The 21450-nt window shown below is 38.5% G+C and overlaps 1 protein-coding gene across 7 annotated transcripts in view; it reads left to right on the forward strand.

Annotated features, from left to right (window-relative positions):
* Nucleotides 1-21450, forward strand: part of ANGEL2 (angel homolog 2) — a 24923-nt gene continuing 3473 nt past the window's right edge. Inside the window, exons 1-9 of one of the 7 annotated variants that reach the window (XM_063711831.1) lie at nt 26-272; nt 2550-2875; nt 7555-7811; nt 8816-8885; nt 10645-11066; nt 15783-15909; nt 16312-16369; nt 19418-19581; nt 20966-21308. In XM_063711831.1, the coding sequence (XP_063567901.1) occupies nt 214-272; nt 2550-2875; nt 7555-7811; nt 8816-8885; nt 10645-11066; nt 15783-15909; nt 16312-16369; nt 19418-19581; nt 20966-20982 (1500 nt within the window). In that variant the 5' untranslated portion in view covers nt 26-213 and the 3' untranslated portion in view covers nt 20983-21308. 7 annotated transcript variants of the gene reach the window in all.

The following is a 21450-nucleotide window of genomic DNA, read 5'->3' on the forward strand; positions in this document are numbered from 1 at the left end:
AGAATTCCGGGTTAAGGCATTCAGGGACTCTCACTGCGCAAGATGGAGTGTAGGCCGGCCGGCAAGACTGCACCTCCCAGCATGCCTTGCAGCCGGGACTGGAGTCCGTACTTAGAGTGATGGGGTTCCCTAGGTACTTTAGGCCGTCGCATCGGTTATAGAGATTGAGGTGGAACCCGGGGCTTGGGAACTGGACGCACGCGGAGGGCGAAGATGGAAGCCTGGCGCTGTGTGAGGAAGGGCTACGGCCACTGCGTGGTGGGAAGAGGCCGGTCAGTAGGGCTGGATACTTGGAGGGAGGAGAGAGGGGCGGGCGGCCTGAGGGCGCGGGCGGGCGTCCGGGACTAACCCGGGGAGGGGCGGGGCGGGCTAGGGGAGGAAGGAAGAGGAAGAGGGTCTGGGCGATGGTGCATCCGGGACGAGCCTCCAGAGACCAAGTGGGATAGGTAAACCCGCCGCGCAGCCGGCGGGACGCTGGGCCAACGAGGTCTGGGGTCTTGGCGCGGAGTTCATGGGCCGCCGGCCAGGCTTGTGCCAGTGGCTTTGGATCCCTGGCCTGCTTCCCCCAACCCAGCCTCCAGACCAGCGCTGGCCTGCTCCACACACTCCGCAGCACTGTCCCGGGAACCGAGCGTCGGCGGGGAGGCCGCCTCTCCGCAGTAGGTCTAGGCGGGCCTGATCCCTTGGAGGCGCGTGTGTGGCACACGCCCAGGAGGGGCTTGATTTTTGCTGATGTGTTAGTGTCTTTCAAACTTTAGTCACTTGTATGTCATCCGTTACTGTTATGGCCAAGTTCTTGTTTCACGTGTATTATTTACTGGATATTTTTCTTTAAATTGACTCAGTTTTTTAAAAAAAGCACTTCAGTAGGTGCTGCCCACATTAGCTTCACCCTAAGCAGTGTCTGCAGAGTCTTGGATTTGATGTGCGATTATGTTTTTTCCTAATAAACCAACATAAGTATTTAGATATTACAATCAAGTAATTTAACTGTGTACCCTATGAAACCGACTCGTGTACCACCCACTACGCTTGGGAAACACAGCATGTATTATTACATAAGTGATGGGGATTTGGTTGTAACTCCCATAGGCCTGGGACTTGATGGTAATTCAGTTCAACAATGTTTCCTGAGTACCAGCTGTTTGCCAGGCACTGTGCTAGGCACTTGTGAAGATAACGGAATTAAAATGAATAAGACGGTTCTGGCCCTGAAGGAGCTTAACATCTTAAGAGAAAAAAAAAGTCTGAATAAATAACTGCAAATATAGAGAATAGCTTTTGTAGTACAAGTATTATATTTCAATACAGTGGCTTATTAGGATAGAAAATGCGTGGACCAAGTGCCCAAATTCCTATGGCTTTCAGAGTTATCACAAAGCAGTGTAGAATGCCCATGTTATGCCTTTAAAGATTTACAATTAAGTAGATTTTAGAGAACAACTAGCGAATACTTAAACTGTAAAAATATATAATAAAAATTTATTATATATAATAAATTCTTATTCGTTAAATAAGAATTTATTATTTAAATAAGAATTTATTCGTTAAATAAGAATTTATTATTAACGTTAAATAAATTCGTTAAAACGAGAATAGCGTATAAAGTTAAATAACAGTAAATGCAACTTAAACAAAATTCCCTTAGGGATGGGAGCGCACATTATTGATACTGTGGTAGAAATGTAGCTGTTAAGAATTTTGGAGGAAAGGATAAAAGTCCTTCTCTGAATCTTAACATTTTGCCAAAGTAGTATAGTGAGAGGAACATGGTGCTTTATTAAGCTGAAGTGTTTCTTGAGAGCCTAAGAGCAACATATCTATTAAAAATGTTAGCGCCACTTTGGAGATGTTTTGGATGATGGGTTAAATTGAAGCTGTTGGTTTGGAGTGTTGGTGCATTCTTAGTACATAATCCCCATCCTCTTTCATTTCCCCCAAGGGGAATCATGCTTAAAAAAGAGTGGAGAAATAAATTATCCACCCGTTGATTAGTAAGAGAAGTAGTTTTGTGAATTTATGAAGTTGTAGATAGGGTTTTGTTTTCCTAGCTATACAAGTGTTTGGAAAAATCTGCCTTTGGTATAAAAAACTGTTCAGAAACTTATTACTCCAAGTGGGAGGAGAGATTTACTTTAATTGTAGTGTGATATGAGTTCCTTATTCGATTTCAGTATAATATTTGTTGTGTATTTTATTTTCTCATTGAGTTTCGTAGGTGCTTGAAAGCTACTGTGAATATCATTTTGATAGTTGATTCATCTCTCAGTTGAACTATGTACGTTTTGAGGGGTATGTGGTATTTTGGGAGCCTGGGAGGCATTCTGTGTTAAGTATTCAGAATACCATTCATGGTTTTTTAGGACGAGAGTATTGAGATATTGATGCTAATAGGTAAATCATGGGTGCTTTCCCCTTCATCCTTCACAGATTTAGAAGCCAGATTTTAAATATTAGACATTATCTTCCCTTGAGGAAACAGGCTTAGATTTTGTAAACTATAGCTGAACAAAAAGTGGTGCCTCAAGGAGTGTATTTATTTCTTTTAGATACCCCATGTTTCCCCATCACTCGAGGAGTCTGGGCAGAGACTGGACTACACCGTGGGAGAATCTGCAAAGGTGTTGCTGGAACAGACATATTTCTAGTTGTATGAGGTGGCCTGGACATTACTCTCGAGCTCCTTACCCATACTTCAGTAGTAGGCATTTTTCACTAAATTGGAGACCACCCTGTTTGTTTGAGTCTAGAACTCAGTTCCAGTACTGTAACTGGAAACCTGACAACCTGAGCCAGACATCTTTGATTCATCTCTCTAGTTACGTCATGAACGCTGAGGGAGATGAGCCTTCATCAAAACGAAGAAAACACCAAGGTAAAGGTGACATTTATCTTGGTGTAGAAATAGATACAAGTGATAGACTAAATTGAAACTTTCATATCTAATCCTTTAAACCTCCTAAGGTTTTAGAGTTGTTTGGTGTTGATTTTTAGCCAGTAGTTTTATGTTAGAAAAGAATGATTCTTCCTTAAATGAAGTCTTTATTTTTATCTTCAACTAATTGTGTATTTCTGACTATAAAAATAGAAATGAGTCTACAGATAGAATAAGATTGGCAAAGAAAGGAGAAATAGATTACAAAAGTAAGTTTTATTTAAGGATAATTTTTAAATCCAATGTTTTTGAAACAAAGGCCCTTAGACTTCTTAGAAATTGATGGCTATATGCTTAGAAGTCTAGAGATCTAAAAAAATTTTAGTGTTTTCATTTTTAAGCTAACATTTTTATGTAAAACGAAAGGACTCATAAATAGAAGCAATCAAATGAAAGACATGGTCTTATAGGATAAGATTTTCGTTTATTACATCTATATATCTCAAACTAGGGTCCATAGATAAAATCTTGAGAGTTTTCCAGAAGTATTATCTTTTAGAAAGGGAACCACATCTTATTCCACTTTGAGAAACAGTTTTTTAAAATGTGTTAATTTACTTCTATTTTTTCATATTCTTTCTACTCTGAACAATTCACTAGACTCCCTCTGTGCTTCCAGTCTTGCCCCCACCACAACCCCATCTCCTGAAAGTATAAGTGAGGTGTCTAGGTAGAATTTGGAATTGTCTTTCTTATTGAACCATAATTTTCAGTGAAGATAATTCCTCTGAAGATACTTGAGAGAAGGATGTGTGGGTGTTAATGTTTAGGGAGCTGACATGTAAGTTTGTCAAAGGAAGGCATTCAAGGTGAGTCTCATCTGGAAATCAAAGCTAGAATTAGTGCTCTTCAGGTTCCCTCTGGTTTTGTTATCAGAAAGTAGTCTACAGGCTTCAGCTGGGTCCCAATGAACTTTCCTAAGCTAATATTCAAATAAATGTGTAACTTATTGCTACACAGTTACAAAGAACCTAGTCAGAAAAAAACAAACACTTATAGAAATTCTTAACTATCCAAAAGTGAAAATCTGTTTGTGTGTAGTACTTAACCACAGCATAGGGATATAAACAAGAAATATTTGAATGAATGAAAGGTGTATTTAGAGGCATTAAAATTAGGTTTCTAAGAACAATCCTAAGATCTATAAATATAGGGCAGTATGATGATACCAGATTGCTTTTCATTCATAAAAATTTGTTCATCAGGTCAGCACACTCCTCTTTTGTTCAGCACACTCCTCTTTTGTTTAGCCTCTTAGAAATCTGGGATGCTTTCAGATGGAGCTGTGGCATAGCTACATAAGCATTGATTTAGGAACCACTCCCTGCTTTCTTTTCTGCCCCACCACTAATTATATGAACTTGGACAGCTTACTTAACCTCTTTGCTCCTTGATTTTTTCGTGTAAAATAATGCCTACTTGAAAGTCTGTTGAATGAAATGAGATACTGTATGTCAAAGTGCCTAACACACTGTTGGCTTCATAGTAGGTACTCAGAAAATTATGGTATTGTTTTCCCTTAATGGATGGGGAATTACATTTACCTACTGATAAAGCTTGATTACAACCTGACTTTCTATATGTCCATTCTTCCTAGGTGTTGTGAATAAGGAAAATGCTCTTCGTTAAGCCATATTTGTGACTTCCGATATTTCACTAATACTTTTCAATCAAGAAAACAGCATTGCTAACTTGCCTATCACTTTAAAGTGGTATTTGAAGGATTTGTGTGATACAATTATGACTTTGTAATTAGGCACCCTAAAAACCTGATCAGGCCTATTGCTTACTTTCTTTGATTCATCTGTCTTCTCTGCTGTGATCACCTTGTTCCTCCTGATATGGAAGGTATATAAGCTTTTGTAGTGTGAATTTATGTTGTGAAGCATATGAAGGCCAGAGACTATCCACTCTTATCAGTGGTTTTCAAATTGTCTTCCATGGAACCCTCACATTTGAACACATTTCTGTAAGTTTATTAAAAGCAAATATGGTCAGTATAAAATATGTGTTCACCCCATCATCCCAGCCCCAGTCCCAGCATGCCAGGGATTGGTGTTCCATGACATGAAAAGTAACGCAGAAGGGTTCTACAAGCTGTAGAAGTTTGAAATCCACTGTATTAACCAGATAAACTAATGGTCCTGGTTGTTTAAAAAATGGAATTGCAAAAAGAGTTGGTTACAAACTTTAATGACCAGGACAATAAAAATCTTAATGCATTTATATGCCATTACATGTACATGTTTTCTAAGGAAATATGAATAAGGTTTTTAGACCTTAACTTTCATATTTTAATATGGCAGTGAAACCAGGGTAGTGCTCCATCTGTGATTATAGCTTGTATGTTGTTTGCATGACTAGAACCCTTTCCATCTTGTATACATAAGAAGACTTTGATTTGGCTGAAACCATCATAGACAGTCTCCAGTTTATGAATGAATTGTGTTCTACACATGATCAGTTCTTTTGTTTTTTTTTTTTTTCTTTGAGATGAAGGCTCGCCCTGTTGCCTAGGCTAGAGTGCAGTGGCGCAATCTCAGCTTACTGCAAGCTCCGCCTCCCAAGTTCATGCCATTCTCCTGTCTTAGCCTCCCGAGTAGCTGGGACTGCAGGTGCCCGCCACCACACCCAGCTAAATGTTTGTATTTTTTAGTAGAGACGGGGTTTCACGGTGTTAGCCAGGATGATCTTGATCTCCTGACCTTGTGATCCACCCGCCTTGGCCTCCCAAAGTGCTGGGATTACAGGTGTGAGCCACCACGTCCGGCCAATCAGTTCTGTTTTCCCTATAGAAATTTTGTTATAAATCTGAATGGTTCTGCAGAGCCAGTACAATTAGCCTTAGTTCTGAGCCATTGGGGGTAGGATTCCTATCTTCAGTGAATGATAGGGAAGAGGACAGTTTCCTTTCCTGGGCATAGGATAGGCTCTAGGCAAAATTCTTCATAGTTGAAGACTTTTGTTTAGTTTGGTTTTGTTTCTTTCCATCTTTTTTTTTTTTTTTTTTTTTTTTTTTTGAGATGGAGTCGCACTCTTGTTGCCCAGGCTGGAGTGCAATGGCGTGATCTCAGCTCACTGCAACCTCTGCTTCCCGGGTTACAGCGATTCTCTGGCTTCAGCCTCCTGAGTAGCTGGGATTACAGGCGCATGCCACCACGCCCGACTAATTTTTGTATTTTTAGTAGAGACAGGGTTTCACCATGTTGGCCAGGCTGGTCTTGAACTCCTGACCTCAGGTGATCCACCCGCCTCAGCCTCCCAAAGTGCTGGGATTACAGACATGAGGCACTTTGCCTGGCCTAATCATACTTTAAAATGGTTACTTCATTGGCATTTTTAAATAGCATATTGATATTTTGATTGTAAATGTATTGTGCAGAAGATTTGCAAAAATATTTCACAGTCCTAACACTCAGAGATAACTACTCTTAAAAATACTGATGTGTTTCCTTTTAGTCTTTATTTCACCCTCTGTATAAGTGTATAGGATATTTTAACTTCAATTTAATTTTTGATTGGTGGAATTCCAGGCATTGTATTCCAGTGAAGTGAAAACCTTTGCAGGGTAGAGGGAGATATTCTAGGGGCTGAAATTTTTTATATAATTTAATCATACTTAGAAGTCCATTTCCAAATCTGTTTTCCCATGTTCTTCCCATTTTTTGTTTTCTCTTTCTTTTGAGCTCATAAATTCTCAAAAAATTCCGTGTTTCTCTTCATGGTTTCCATGGCAGTAAGAGCATGCTCTTTAATGATGGGATGTAGGAGACAAGGTCAAAGGTGAATACACACACACACATCACACACACGGTTATTTCTAAGTCAGGGACTGCCTATGATTGCAAAGTCTCATTTTTTTAATTCTCTTTTCATCACTTTTGCAGAATGCATGATGTGTTTGCAGAATATGAACTATGACACACTCGTGGTTGTTGCATGCTAGGTTTGTTGGTTAGCCATCATTTACTAGCATTCTGTAGCTATGTCATATTTAACTTTTTCTTTGTTGTACATTTAAAAGATTTTTTTTGTTATTTTGTTTGCATGTTCCACTTTAGTGTTTTAAACACTAAAACTTCTTCCATATATTGCCATTATATACACTTCTTTCATGTATAAACTAGAATTCTGAACTAAAGGTTGCTTCTGGAACTTAGTTAATCATTTGATGATCTTATCTCATTAATAGGGAATAAAATACAATGTAAAATCATCTTATTGAAAAGCCAACTTTGACATACAAATATGTTGTTATGGTTATAAAACTGCCAATCACATCTGTGGCAGAGCCACTTCTTAACTGTAGAGAAGTGAGAAACCACAACCTCTGTATAGTCTTAGCTTTGTTAGCACATGCTCTCAGCCTCCAGAATGACTTGCAAGATTCTTTTAAACCTGTTTTAAACCTGTTGGTCAGTCAGTATATTGTGTTACCGCATTTGTAACCAATTTGATAACAGTTCTAATTATTCAGTGCTATATTGCCACTTCCTAGGGAAAAACATTCTATTCATTGCTTATGGGAATTTTTAAGAGGCTGAAAAATACATATATGTGGGAAACTGTATGGTCTGCTTTTGATTAATTCCTTATATTTGTGCAATATATTTTAACAGGCGTGATAAAGCGGAATTGGGAATATATATGTAGCCATGATAAAGAAAAAACGAAGATCCTAGGAGACAAAAATGTTGATCCCAAGTGTGAAGACAGTGAGAACAAGTTTGACTTTTCAGTGATGTCCTATAATATACTTTCACAAGATTTACTGGAAGATAACTCTCACCTTTATAGACATTGCCGGCGGCCAGTATTACACTGGAGTTTTAGGTTTCCCAATATTCTGAAAGAAATTAAACATTTTGATGCAGACGTAAGTGCAAAATATTATTGAAATTCTTCACATAAGAAAAAGTTGGGGCCGGTCACAGTGGCTCTTGCTTGTAATCCCAGCACTTTGGGAGGCTGAGGCAGGTGGATCACCTGAGGTCGGTAGTTCGAGACCAGCCTAACCAACACGGAGAAACCCCATCTCTACTAAAAAATACAAAATTAGCCGGGCGTGGTGGCACATGCCTGTAATCCCAGCTACTCAGGAGGCTGAGGCAGGAGAATCACTTGAACCCAGGAGGTCGATGTTGCAGTGAGCTGAGATTGCACCATTGCAATCCAGCCTGGGCAACAAGAGCGAAACTCTGCCTCAAAAAAAAAAAAAGAAAGAAAAAGTTCGGTTAAATGTTTCATTTGTGCATTTATGAACTAAGTGGTTTTATCCATTTTATTTGTGGGGTAAGAAAGGAATATGTTTAAGAATAATGATGGAATAAGTCTTAATAAGGTATAACTTTCAGAGAGGCATTTGTTAGTGGTAGCTGGTAGGAATAATCATCTAACTTTTCAAAGAGGGTCCAAAAAGTTTTTAAGTATGGGTCAGTTTTGAGACAGAAACTGGCAACATATTAAGTATTCAGTAAATATTAACTTTGATTTGAAATTTCAGTAATTCATGCAAAAATGTCACCTACCCGATAGCATTCAAAGAAATCAGCCTCTTAAGACCTGAAAGATAGTACCAATGAACATGTAAAACCCGGAAAAGTATCCTGACATGTAAGCTAAGAATATTTCCTTTTGGAAATAATAATTTTGAGTACTAAGGGAGCTCCATGTGGTTGAGGGCCAGAGTTTTGAGATTGATCAAAATTTGGAAACATTAATTTGGTAGATCTGTAACAAGAAAAACGGGTAAGTCTTTTATTTCAGTTCTTATCAGGTGTGGAATTTTAGAAGCTGCTTTTAGATATTTTAAGATAAAAGCACCAGGAAATTCATGATTGCATCTCTGTGTTCTAATTCAAGCTATATTTTTCTTCCAAGGTACTTTGTTTGCAAGAAGTTCAAGAAGATCATTATGGAGCAGAAATCAGGCCAAGTTTGGAATCACTGGGTACAATGCAACTCTTTTTTTTTTTTTTTCTTTTCTGAGGCAGGGTCTCACTCTGTCGCCCAACTGGAGTGCAGTGGCACAGTCATGGCTCACTACAGCCTCAACCTACTGGGCTGAAGTAATCCTCTCATCTCAGCTTCCTGAGTAGCTGGGACTAGAGATGTGTGCCACTGTGCCCGGCTAATTATTTAATTTTTTTTGTAGAGACAAGGCAATGTAAATTTTAGCCAAATTTACTTTTGAAAATTCATGTGTCATTAAAATATAACTTGCTAACAAAGATGTGTGGCATATTTTGGCTAAAAATCTTAATTTTAAAAACTTAATTTCAAAGAGGAAAATTCATGTGTCATTAAAATATAACTTGCTAACAAAGATGTGTGGCATATTTTGGCTAAAAATCTTAATTTTAAAAACTTAATTTCAAAGAGGAAAAGATTGAGGTACTCACTGGAAACTTCTGTGTTGGTGTATAATTTTAATTCAAACAGAAAGATGTGTAAGAATATCTTAGTAGCTCCCTTTCCTAGGAGTTGTTCTCTCCACCTCTAGACCTATAAGATTCTGAGCTCCAGGAGACCATTTTGTCTCGTTCATCATTATAATACCAGTGCCTGCCAGTGTCTACCTAATGGATAGATGCCAAAAACCTATTTGATAAATAAACACTTCTAGAAACAAGTTATCTGTGGTCCCATATACTTGAGAAGTGTGCCTACTTTGCATTTATTCATTCAGCAGTTTTTTTTTTGTTTTTTTTTTGAGACAGAATCTCTCTCTGTTGCTCAGGCTGGAGTGTAGTGGCACAATCTCGGCTCACTGCAAGCTCCACCTCCCAGGTTCACGCCATTCTCCTGCCTCAGGCTCCTGAGTAGCTGGGACTACAGTCATCCGCCACCATGCCCAGCTAATTTTTTGTATTTTTTTAGTAGAGACGGGGTTTCACGATGTTAGCCAAAATGGCCTCGATCTCCTGACCTCGTGATCCACCCACCTTGGCCTCCCAAAGTGCTGGGATTATAGGCGTGAGTCCCCATGCCCGGCCTTCATTAGCAATATTTTTTTGAGTGCCTACTATATACCATGCACTGTTCTAGGGAATGAGGATATAGCGTTGGGCTAAAAAGATTAAAAAAATTTCTCCCTCGTGTGGAGTGTGCCTTCTGGTGGAGAAAGGCTAACCAAATAAATAAGTAAATAGCATATTAAGTAATGATGGTTTTCTGGAGAAAAGCAGGAAAGTGGAATGGGAGAGGTTTCAGTTTTAAAATGATCAGACAAGGTAACATTTGAACAAATATTTGAAGGAGGTGAAGGAATAAGCCATGCCTAGAACATTCTAGGCAGCAGAAATAGCAAAGGAAAGGCCCTGAGGTTGGAGTGTGTTAAGGCAAGTGAGGAGGCCAGTGAGATTGGAATGAAGTGAGGGGGAAGGAGTTACAGGCAAAAAGATCAGGAATATAGGGTGGAGAGAGTGAGAGAATAGATTATTATAAGGCTTTACTGTTACTGCCATGACTGAGTTTTACTAGGATGGCAATGGGAGACTGATAGTACACATTAGCATATCAAGGGCTGAAGTCTGCGCATAAAGAGGCCTGTTAGACCCAGTGTCAAACGTTTTTTATTCCAATGTTTATTGACATCCTACATTACTAATGTTTTGCAGAAGACACATTGTTCAGAAGTATCAGGTGAGCTGTGTTTTGACAAATATATAAAAGCAGTCATTTGTTTTAAATTCATTTGTTTCTTGTAGGTTATCACTGTGAATATAAGATGCGGACAGGAAGGAAACCTGATGGCTGTGCTATTTGCTTCAAACATTCCAAATTTTCACTCTTGTCAGTGAACCCAGTGGAGTTCTTCCGCCCTGGTATTTCTCTGTTGGACAGAGACAATGTTGGATTAGTTTTACTCTTGCAGCCCAAAATTCCATGTGCTGCCTCTCCTGCGATCTGCGTAGCAAATACGCATCTGTTGTATAATCCAAGACGAGGTGATATTAAGCTGACGCAATTGGCAATGCTACTGGCAGAGATTTCCAGTGTTGCCCACCAGAAAGATGGCAGCTTCTGCCCTATTGTTATGTGTGGTGACTTTAATTCTGTTCCTGGTTCTCCATTATATAGTTTCATAAAGGAAGGAAAATTGAATTATGAAGGACTTCCCATAGGAAAGGTAAGTGCTTTCTTCATTGTTATTAGGGAGTGGACATAGTTGCTCTGCTCATGATAATGTGAAGATAGTCATTACATGGCTGTTTGAAAACCTTGGATGATCCAGTACCCTCACTTTATCAAACTATGATTTTCCATGACTTCTTTTTTTTTTTTTTTTTTTTTTTTTGAGACGGAGTCTCACTCTGTCGCCTAGGCTGGAGTGCAGTGTCATGATCTCAGCTCACTGCAAGCTCTGCCTCCCGAGTTCAAGTGATTCTCCTGCCTCAGCCTGCCGAGTAGCTGGGGTTACAGGTGTGTGCCACCACACCTGGCTAATTTTTGTATTTTTAGTAGAGACAGGGTTTCAGCTTGTTGACCAGGCTGGTCTCGAACTCCTTAATTCGTGATCCACCCGCTTCGGCCTCCCAAAGTGCTGGGATTACAGGCATGAGCCACTGTGCCCAGCTTCCTCTAGTAAGTAATTATTTTCACTTGGTTGATTTATATATTTTTCATCTATCTGTGGCAACATACTGCTTGGAGGAATTAACAGGCAGCAAAAAAAAAAAAAAAAAGTATTGACAGACATGGATACTTCACAGATAAGTAACACAAGGTGGCAGGATAGAATTTTGAATGCTGGTTATGGGCAAAATGGTAATTTAACATTTATTATATAAGTTTCCGTTGTATAATAATAAATATTTTCTTTAGCTTAGCACAATTTATCTCATGTGATTATTTTTATTGTGCTGTCCTCTCCTTACTTTAGATCATTTGATCTTCAGTATATTTACCAAAATAAGCTCTCCAACACTGGAGTTTTGATTAATAGTTTAAAATTATTTATTTATTTATTTTATTTTTTTTGAGATGGATGGAATCTTGCTCTTTCACCAGGCTGGAGTGCAATGGTGGGATCTCGGCTCACTGCAACGTCCGTCTCCCAGGTTCAAGCAATTCTCCTGCTTCAGCCTCCCGAGTAGCTGGGACTACAGGCGTGCACCACCACGCCCGGCTAATTTTTTGTATTTTTAGTAGAGACAGGGTTTCACAGTGTTAGCCAGGATGGTCTCTAACTCCCAACCTTAGGTGATCTGAAGGTTCACCTCAGCCTCCCAAAGTGCTGGGATTATAGGAGTGAGCCACTGTGCCCAGCCAATAGTTTACAATTTTATAAGAGTTAATCTCTCTTAGTATAGGTATACCTTATTTTATTGTGCTTTGCTTTATCAAGCTTCAAACATACTGCATTTTACAAAATTGAAGTTTCGTAGCAACTCTACCTTAAGCAGCTCTATCATTGCCATTTTTCCAACAGCATGTGCTCAGTTCCTGTCTCTGTCACATTTTGGAAACTCCTGCATTACTCAAACATTTTCATTATTATTACATCTATTATGTTGATCCAAGATTAGTGATCTTTGATATTACTATTGTAATGGTTTTGGGGTGTTATGAACTGTACCCATATAAAATGATGAACTTAATCGATAAATGTGTTCTGACTGCCCCACTAATCATCTCTCTCCCCCTACTTGGGCCTCGATATTCCCTGAAGCACAACCATATTGAAACTAGGCCAAGTAATAGCCCTGCAGCGCTCTCTAAGTGTTCAAGTAAAAGGAAGACTCACGTGTCTCACTTTGAATCAAAAGCTAGAAATGATTAAGCTTAGCAAGGAAGGCATTTTGAAAGCTGAGAGAGGCCAAAGGCTAGGCCTCTTGCACCAAACAGCAAAGTTGTGAATGCAAGGAAAAGTTCTTGAAGGAAGCACTTCTTGAAGGAAGTTAGAAGTGCTACTCCAGTGTATGAAGGCATAATAAGAAAGAAAAACAGCCTTATTGCTCATATGGAGAAGCTTGAATGGTCTGGATAGAAGATCAAACCAGCCACAGGATTCCCTTGAGTCAAAGCCTAATCCAGAGCAAGGCATTAAGTCTCTTCAATTTTATGAAGGCTGAGAGAGATGAGGAAACTGCAGAAGAGAAGTTGGAAGTTAACAGAGGTTAATTTGTGAGGTTTAAGGAATGAAGCCATCTCTATAACATAAAAATGCAGGTAAAGCAACAAGTGCTGCTGATGTAGAAGCTGCAGTAGGTTATCCAGAAGATCTAGCTAAGATCATTGATGAAGGTGGCTGCACTAAATAATAGTTTTTTTTGTTTTTTTTTTTTTAAGACAGGGTCTCGCGCTATTGCCCAGGCTGGAGTGCAGTGACACGATCTCGGTTCACTGCAACCTCCACCTCCTGGGTTCAAGCGATTCTGCTTCAGCCTCCCAAGTAGCTGGGATTACAGGTGCATGCCTCTACACCGGGCTAATTTTTTAATATTTTTTGATAGAGATGGGGTTTCACCATGTTGCCCAGGCTGGTCTCAAACTCCTGAGCTTGAGCAATCCTCCTGCCTCAGCCCCTCAAAGTGTTGGGATTACAGGTGTGAGCCACCACACCTGGCCAACAATTTTTAATGTGGATGAAACCACTTTATGTTGCAAGAAGATGCCATCTAGGACTTCATAGCTAGAAAGAATAAGTCAGTGCCTGGTTTCAAAGGACAGGCTGATTGTTTTGTTAGGAGCTAATATAGCTTGTTACTTTAAGTTAAAGTCAGCATTCATTGACCATTCTGAAAATCCTAGGGCACTTAAAAATTATGTGAAATCCACTCTGCCTGTGCTCTGTCAGTGGAAAAACAAAGCTTGGGGATGACAGTGCACCTGTTTATGGCATAGAATATTTTAAGCACACTGCTGAGACCACTACTCAGAAAAACAGATTCCTTTCCAAAGATTACTGTTCGTTCACAAGGCACCTGGTCACCCAAGAGCTCTGATGAAGATGTACAAGGAAATGAATGTTGTTTCATCCCTGCTAACACGGCATCCATTCTGCAGCCTATGGAATCAAGGAGTAATTTTGTACCTACAGGTCTCCTTATTTAGCGCACCAGCATGGCACATGTATACATATGTAACTTACCTGCACGTTGCGCACATGTACCATAGAGCCTAAAGTATAATAATAATAATAATAATAAAAAGAAAAAAAATAAAATAAAAGAAAACCAAAAAAAAAAAAAACAAAAAAAAACAAAATATGGTACATATACACCATGGAATACTATGCAGCCCTAAAAAAGAATGAGATCATGTCCTTTGCAGGAACATGGATGGAACAGGAGGCCATCATCCTAAGCGAAGTAGCACAGAAATAGAAAACCAAATACCACATGTTCTCACTTATAAGTGGGAGCTAAATGATGAGAACACATGGACACAAAGAAGGGAACAACAGACACTGAAGATTACTTGAGGGTGGAGGGTAGATGGAGGGAGAGAATCAGAAAAAATAACTCTTGGGTACTAGGCTTAGTACCTGAGTAATGAAATAATCTGTACAACAAACCCCCATGACACGTGTTTACCTAAATAACACACCTGCATATGTACCCCTGAACCTAAAATAAAAATTCAAAGAAAAAAAAGAAAAAAAAAAAAAAAGAAATACATTTCATAGGCTATAGCTGCCATAGAAGTGATTTCTCTGATGGATCTGGGGAAAGTAAATTTCAAACCTGGAAAGGATTCAGCATCCTAAATGCTATTCAGAACATTTGTGATTCATGGGAGGAGGTCAAAATATCACCATTAAAAAGAGTTTGGTAGAAGCTGATTCCAGCCCTCATGGATGACTTTGAGGGGTTCAAGACTACAGTTCAAGTAACTGTAGATGTGGTGGAAATAGCAAGAGAACTAGAATTAGAAATGGAGCCTGAAGAATTAACTGAATTGTTTCAATCTCATGATAAAACTTAAATAGATGAGTTGCTTCTTATAGATGAGTAGAGTATTTTCTTGAGATACAGTCTATTCTTGGTGAAGATGCTGTGAACATTGCTGAAATTACAACAAAGGATTTTAAATGTTACATAAATTTAATTGATAAAACATTGGCAAGGTTTCCAATTTTGAAAAAAAGTTCCGTGGATTAGGTGCTGTCAAATAGCATCACATGCTACAGAAAAATCTTTTATGAAAGGAAGCATCAATGGCTGCAGCAAATTTCATTGTCTTATTTTAAGAAATTGCCACAGCCAACCCCCACCTTAAGCAACCATCACCCTGATCAGCCAGCAGCCATTAATATCTAGGCAAGACCCTCCACCCGTAAAAAGATGATGACTCACTGAAGGCTCAGATGATTGTTAGGATATTTTAACAATGAAGTATTTTTAAATTAAGGTATGTATTTTCTTAGGCATAATGCTATTGCACACTTAGTAAACTACAGTATAGTATAAACACAACTTATATGCACTGGGAAACTGAAAAAATTATGTGACTTGCTTTATTGAGATACTCACTTTATTGTGGTGGCCTGGAACCAAACCCGCAGTATCTCTGAGCATGCCTGTGTTTGATACAATAGGAACTATACTGCACATAGTAAAAAATGAGTAGTGTTAGTTCAAAGCGATAGATCATTTGTATGTCCAAATTAAAGAAAAACATGTATGGGAAAAAGATTGTCATTTTTATGTAAATGATAAGTGCTTTCTGAATCGTATTTGAAGAAAAGAAGATTTTATAAGTCCAAAGAATCACTTAATATAATGAATAAAGGGTAATAATTTACCACTTTTGGATTACCTTTTATTTAAGACATAAACTTTTCAATTCATAAACTATTTAAAATCTTTTCACTTAAGATACCTGTTGAAATTTTGTTTAGGTATCTGGCCAGGAACAGTCTTCACGGGGACAAAGAATTTTATCTATTCCAATTTGGCCCCCAAACCTAGGTATCTCACAGAACTGTGTGTATGAGGTACAGCAGGTACCAAAAGTAGAAAAGACAGGTAAGTGTTTGTAATACATTTTGGCAGTCTGCTGGGTAATCATGTTCCCTTTGAAGACATAAAACTAAGTTTTTAAAAAGAAAAAATCTCAGGGATGAATATTCATATATATAAATATATTGTTATTCATTCTTTTTCTTAAGACCTCTAAATTTACCTTTTTAAAGTTGAACTTCCAGAATTATCTGTGCATGATTTACTTGCATGTTGCTTTGGAATTGTTTGCATTTTTCTATTTTTCCTAATTCTGGAGGCCATCGAAATATATAGATTCCAGAATGAATTATGTAACTAGGCATCTTTCTAACCTAGATAAGTCTTAAATATTGTTTCTAGAGTAAGATGATGGTATTAAGGCAAACTAGAACAATAACATTAATATATTTTCCTGTATTCTTACAGACAGTGATCTGACACAAACACAGCTGAAGCAAACAGAGGTCCTAGTGACAGCTGAAAAGTGAGTTCTGGAAAGCAAAAGGAGACATTTGCTTACTTTAGTTGAATAAAAAACCCATTTCTCAAAAATCACTTGGATAAAAGAATGAAGGTGATAATATTCCGTGCTGGTGAAGAGTGCTGGCCCTTAAGTCAGACAGGCCTGAGTTCCAGTCCTGACTCTGCTGTGTTTTAGCCAAATGATTTTGAGCAAGAAACTTAACATCTCTGAGGTTCAGTTTCTTTGTCTATAGTTTGGATTGTTGTGAGGATTAGATGAGACAAAGCATATAAAGCATAATGTTTGAAACATAGTTAAGTGCCTAGGTAGTGTTAGGAAGGGAAACAGCTTTTCTGTGGACCTGGACCAGCTCAAATACTCTTTGAAATTCACATACTTAAACAAAGGTCAAGATCACATAAAAATGTCTTTCAGATCTCAGGAGGATCTTTAGTTGTCTTTGATTTACTAAATCTCAAAACCATCTATAAGAGAATTGATCCAAAAATGAATATGCCAGTTGAAAATATGATCATTTTAATTTATCTCTTGAACTGTAGGAGAAGATTGTCAGAGGAGTGAAGATGCTGGGATTCTTCATTAAAGAAATAGGAATATTTGGGGCTATGGTTGAGAAATTGATACATGTTAATAAAACAGGACAGAAACTTAAATCTTGTCTCAGGGAGATTCTTGAAATATCTTGATTGTTTTATATTGTGGCTGTTTTATAGTTTTTTGTTTTAACATTTAAATTTAGGGACCAATTCTCATTTATTTTGTCTGGTTCTCAATCTTTATTTTGTATACCTTGTTTTGAGAAAATATTACTACATAAATAAGAACTAGTAAGAATGGAAGCAATTTTTAAAAATTTTTTAAAAATATTTAAAAATTCATGATTAAACCTTTCAATATAGTAAAAACTTCTTTGAATAAGATTAATAAGGAGGCTAATCTAACAAGTACTTTGTTTTGAGTAATTCTTAAATCTTTTTATAACAATATAGGATATAAAAAAGATATTGGCTGGGCGTGTTGGCTCACGCCTGTAATCTCAGCACTTTGGGAGGCCAGGGCGGGAGGATTGCTTGAGCCCAGGAGTTTGAAACCAGCCTGGGCAACACAGTGAGACCCTGCCTCTATTAAAAAAAAAAAAAAAAATTAAAACATTCTGGCCGGGCGTGGTGGCTCGTGCCTGTAATCCCAGCACTTTGGGAGGCTGAGGTGGGTGGATCACGAGGTCAGGAGTTCAAGAGCAGTCTGGCCAAGATGGTGAAACCCCATCTCTACTAAAAATACAAAAAATTAGCTGGGCGTGGTGGCAGGCACCTGTAATCCCAGGGAGGCTGAGGCAGAGTATTGCTTGAACCTGGGGGGGCCGAGGTTGCAGTGAGCCGAGATCGCCTCATTGCAGTCCAGCCTGGGCGACAAAGCAAGACTCCATCTCAAAATAATAATAATAATTTTAAAAAATAAAACAGATACCTTACTTGCCCTTGGTGTCTAAAAATTAAAAGAAAAAAAGAGGCCGGGCGCGGTGGCTCACGCCTGTAATCCCAGCCCTTTGAGAGGCTGAGGCGGGCGGATCATGAGGTCAGGAGATAGAGACCATCCTGGCTAACATGGTGAAACCGCGTCTCTACTAAAAATACAAAAAAAAATTAGCTAGGTATAGTGGTGGGCACCTGTAGTCCCAGCTACTCGGGAGGCTGAGGCAGGAGAATGGTGTGAACCTGGGAGGTGGAGGTTGCAGTGAGCTGAGATCGTGCCACTGCACTCCAGCCTGGGTAACAGAGCAAGACTCTGTCTCAAAAAAAAAAAAAAGATACTTTTTTGTATCTTCATGTAAATACAGAGTGTTTATATGCATAGCTTATATCTGTAAACTGAAAAATTGATAGATAACAGTTTGCAGAAGACCTATTTTTATTTATTATTTTTATTTAAGAGTCTATCTCACTCTCATCCAGGCTAGAGTGCAGTGGCATGATCTTGGCTCACTGCAGCCTCCACCCAGGCTCAAGCAATTCTCCTACCTTAGTCTCCCAAGTAGCTGAGACCACAGGCATGTGCCTCCATGCATAGCTAATTTTCTTGATTTTTTTTTTTTTTTTTTTTTTTTGGAGAGATGAGGTCTCTCTGTGTTGCCCAGGCTGGTCTTGAGCTCCTGAGCTCAAGCAATCTTCCTGCCTTGGCTTCCCAAAGTGCTGGGATTACAGGTGTAAGCCACCGCGTCCGGTCCCATTTATGTTTAATATTATAAATCCTTAGACATAAAAAGTTGCTAATAAAACTTAGAGGGCATTTTTAAGGATTTACCTTTGTTCCTGACATATGAACACTTTAAAAGCAAGGGAAACATCTTCATCTATGTATTCTCAGCACGTGACATATTGTATGTATCTTCATCTATGTATTCTCAGCACATGAACTTAGAAGATGTTTGGTAAATGTTTGTTGGATAAGTTTTTTTAAATTTTATTTGCCTTCAAGGCATAAAAGATCCTTAAGATTCATAAAGTATCACTAGAAAATAATCTTTAAACCTTTTACTCATAACATCACATATATTTGTGCATGGGGCAAATATAAACCATTAGAGAGCTGTTTTAAGATGCAGTACAAAATTATCTCATATGTCATAGCAAGAAAAATTAGAGAATATGGCCTCTCTGTGATCAAAAGTCTAGAGGGTTCCAAATAGTGTTCCTGAAGACCCCCTTGATTCTCTTTCTTAAAAACACAATAAAACTTGTAAGTTGTTTTAGAATACATGTTCTTTAGTAAGTGGAGGCATTCACACATGTTATAAATAATGAAAAAACACATTAGTATGTTAATTATTGAGCTTTTTTTAAAAACCACATTTATAATGGCTTTATTGATGGGTTTTAGATATCACTGCATAAATAAATTAATACTAAATTATGATATGGTCTATTTAAATAAAGCTTGTCCTAATGTCTGGTCTTAGTCTAGAAATTAAATGAAAAAGAACTTCAGATAGGAGGAATTCTTGAAGTTACAAAAAACTTGGATTCTAAACACTTCTTCTTTTCTATTTAGATTATCTTCAAATTTACAGCACCATTTCAGCTTGTCATCTGTTTATTCACATTACTTTCCTGACACTGGAATTCCAGAAGTGACCACCTGTCATTCCCGAAGTGCCATAACTGTGGATTATATTTTCTACTCCGCAGAAAAGGAAGATGTTGCTGGGCACCCAGGTAAGGAATGCATGTAATCTTAAATTCTGCTAGAGAGCACAGTAGCTAAAACCTCAAGGTTAAAGTTAAGAAAGCTCTCTAAACATCCAGTTGAAGTTCTAGATCTAGAAGGTAAAAATATTTCGAAATAGATTGGTAATGTATTTGAATAAATCAGTTGATTGCTTGCATATGAGGGAGGCAATAAAACAAATCCAAGCAAATTATTACCCAAGAATTACATTATCAGTACTACCCTCCAGTTCCAGTCAGCCACTGAGTTATAGGTCTTTCATATTGCCCTTTCTTTTTCCTTGCCATAAATTTACTGTTTTTCCTGTGACAGGAACTGAGTATGTTGTTAATGGTCATCATAGTTTTGTGCTTAAATTTTACTGAGGCGTGCTGCCTTCATTGGAGGACCATAGTTACACTGCCAGCAACACAGCTTATGCTGTCACGTTGACTCTGGAATATTGGATTTTTCTGAAGAGGAAAATTATATATATATATATATATATATATATATATATATATATATATATATATATATTTTTTTTTTTTTTTTTTTTTTTTTTTTTTTTTTGAGACAGAGTCTCACTCTGTTACCCAGGCTAGAGTGCAGTGGCATGATTCTCGGCTCACTGCAACCTCTGTCTCCCGGGTTCAAGTGACTTTCCCACCTCAGCTTCCCGAGTAGCTAAGACTACAGGCACAAGCCACCATGCCCACCTCATTTTTGTATTTTTTGTAGAGACAGGGTTTCACCATGTTGCCCAGGCTGGTCTCAAACTCCTGGGCTCAAGCCGCCCACCTCGGCCTCCCAAAGTGGCTTGGATTACAGGCATGAGCCACCACATTCGGTCAGAAAAGTGTATATAATTTTTTTTTTGAGACAGTCTTGCTCGTCACCCAGGCTAGAGTGCAGTGGCGCTATCTCGGCTCACTGCAAGCTCCGCCTCCCGGGTTCACGCCATTCTCCTGCCTCAGCCTCCCGAGCAGCTGGGACTACAGGTGTCTGCCACCATGCCCGGCTGATTGTTTGTGTTTTTAGTAGAGACGGGATTTCACTGTGTTAGCCAGGATGGTCTCGATCTCCTGACCTCATGATCCGCCCACCTCGGCCTCCCAAAGTGCTGGGATTACAGGCATGAGCCACTGCACCCGGCCGAAAATCAGGTTTTAAACATTAGCCAAAGGATTTAAAGTGGAGAAGAAAATGCAGTTTAAGATTACTGGTAGTACGAAAATATCATTAAGAAAACTTTGGAATGTGAGCAGCTGTTTTTTTCTTTTCTGATTTTTTTCATTTTTTTCTCTTCCGTTTTTTTTGATGCTTCTTTTTCTTTACCCTTTTCCCCTCTGTTTGTTCCCCACTCCTTTCTTCTGGGAATAACCTTGTTAGTAACACTCAGGAGATGACTTACTCCTGCCAATAGATCTACTCTACAAAAAATAACATGGATGAAATTGGAAATCATCATTCTCAGTAAACTATCGCAAGAACAAAAAACCAGACACCGCATATTCTCACTCATAGGTGGGAATTGAACAATGAGAACACATGGACACAGGAAGGGGAACATCACACTTCGGGGACTGTTGTGGGGTGGGGGGAGTGGGGAGGGATAGCATTGGGAGATATACCTAATGCTAGATGACGAGTTGGTGGGTGCAGCGCACCAGCATGGCACATGTATACATATGTAACTTACCTGCACATTGCGCACATGTACCATAAAACCTAAAGTATAATAATAATAATAATAAAAGAAAAGAAAAAAAAATAAATAAATAAATAAATAAATAAAAAATATGCCTTCTGCTTTGAATTTATAGTAAGGTTTTTGTAGTTGTCATGCTGACAGAAGTTCACTAGGTGGCGGGAGA

Source organism: Pongo abelii, chromosome 1 (genome assembly GCF_028885655.2).
Source record: "Pongo abelii isolate AG06213 chromosome 1, NHGRI_mPonAbe1-v2.0_pri, whole genome shotgun sequence".
Lineage (NCBI taxonomy): Eukaryota > Metazoa > Chordata > Mammalia > Primates > Hominidae > Pongo > Pongo abelii.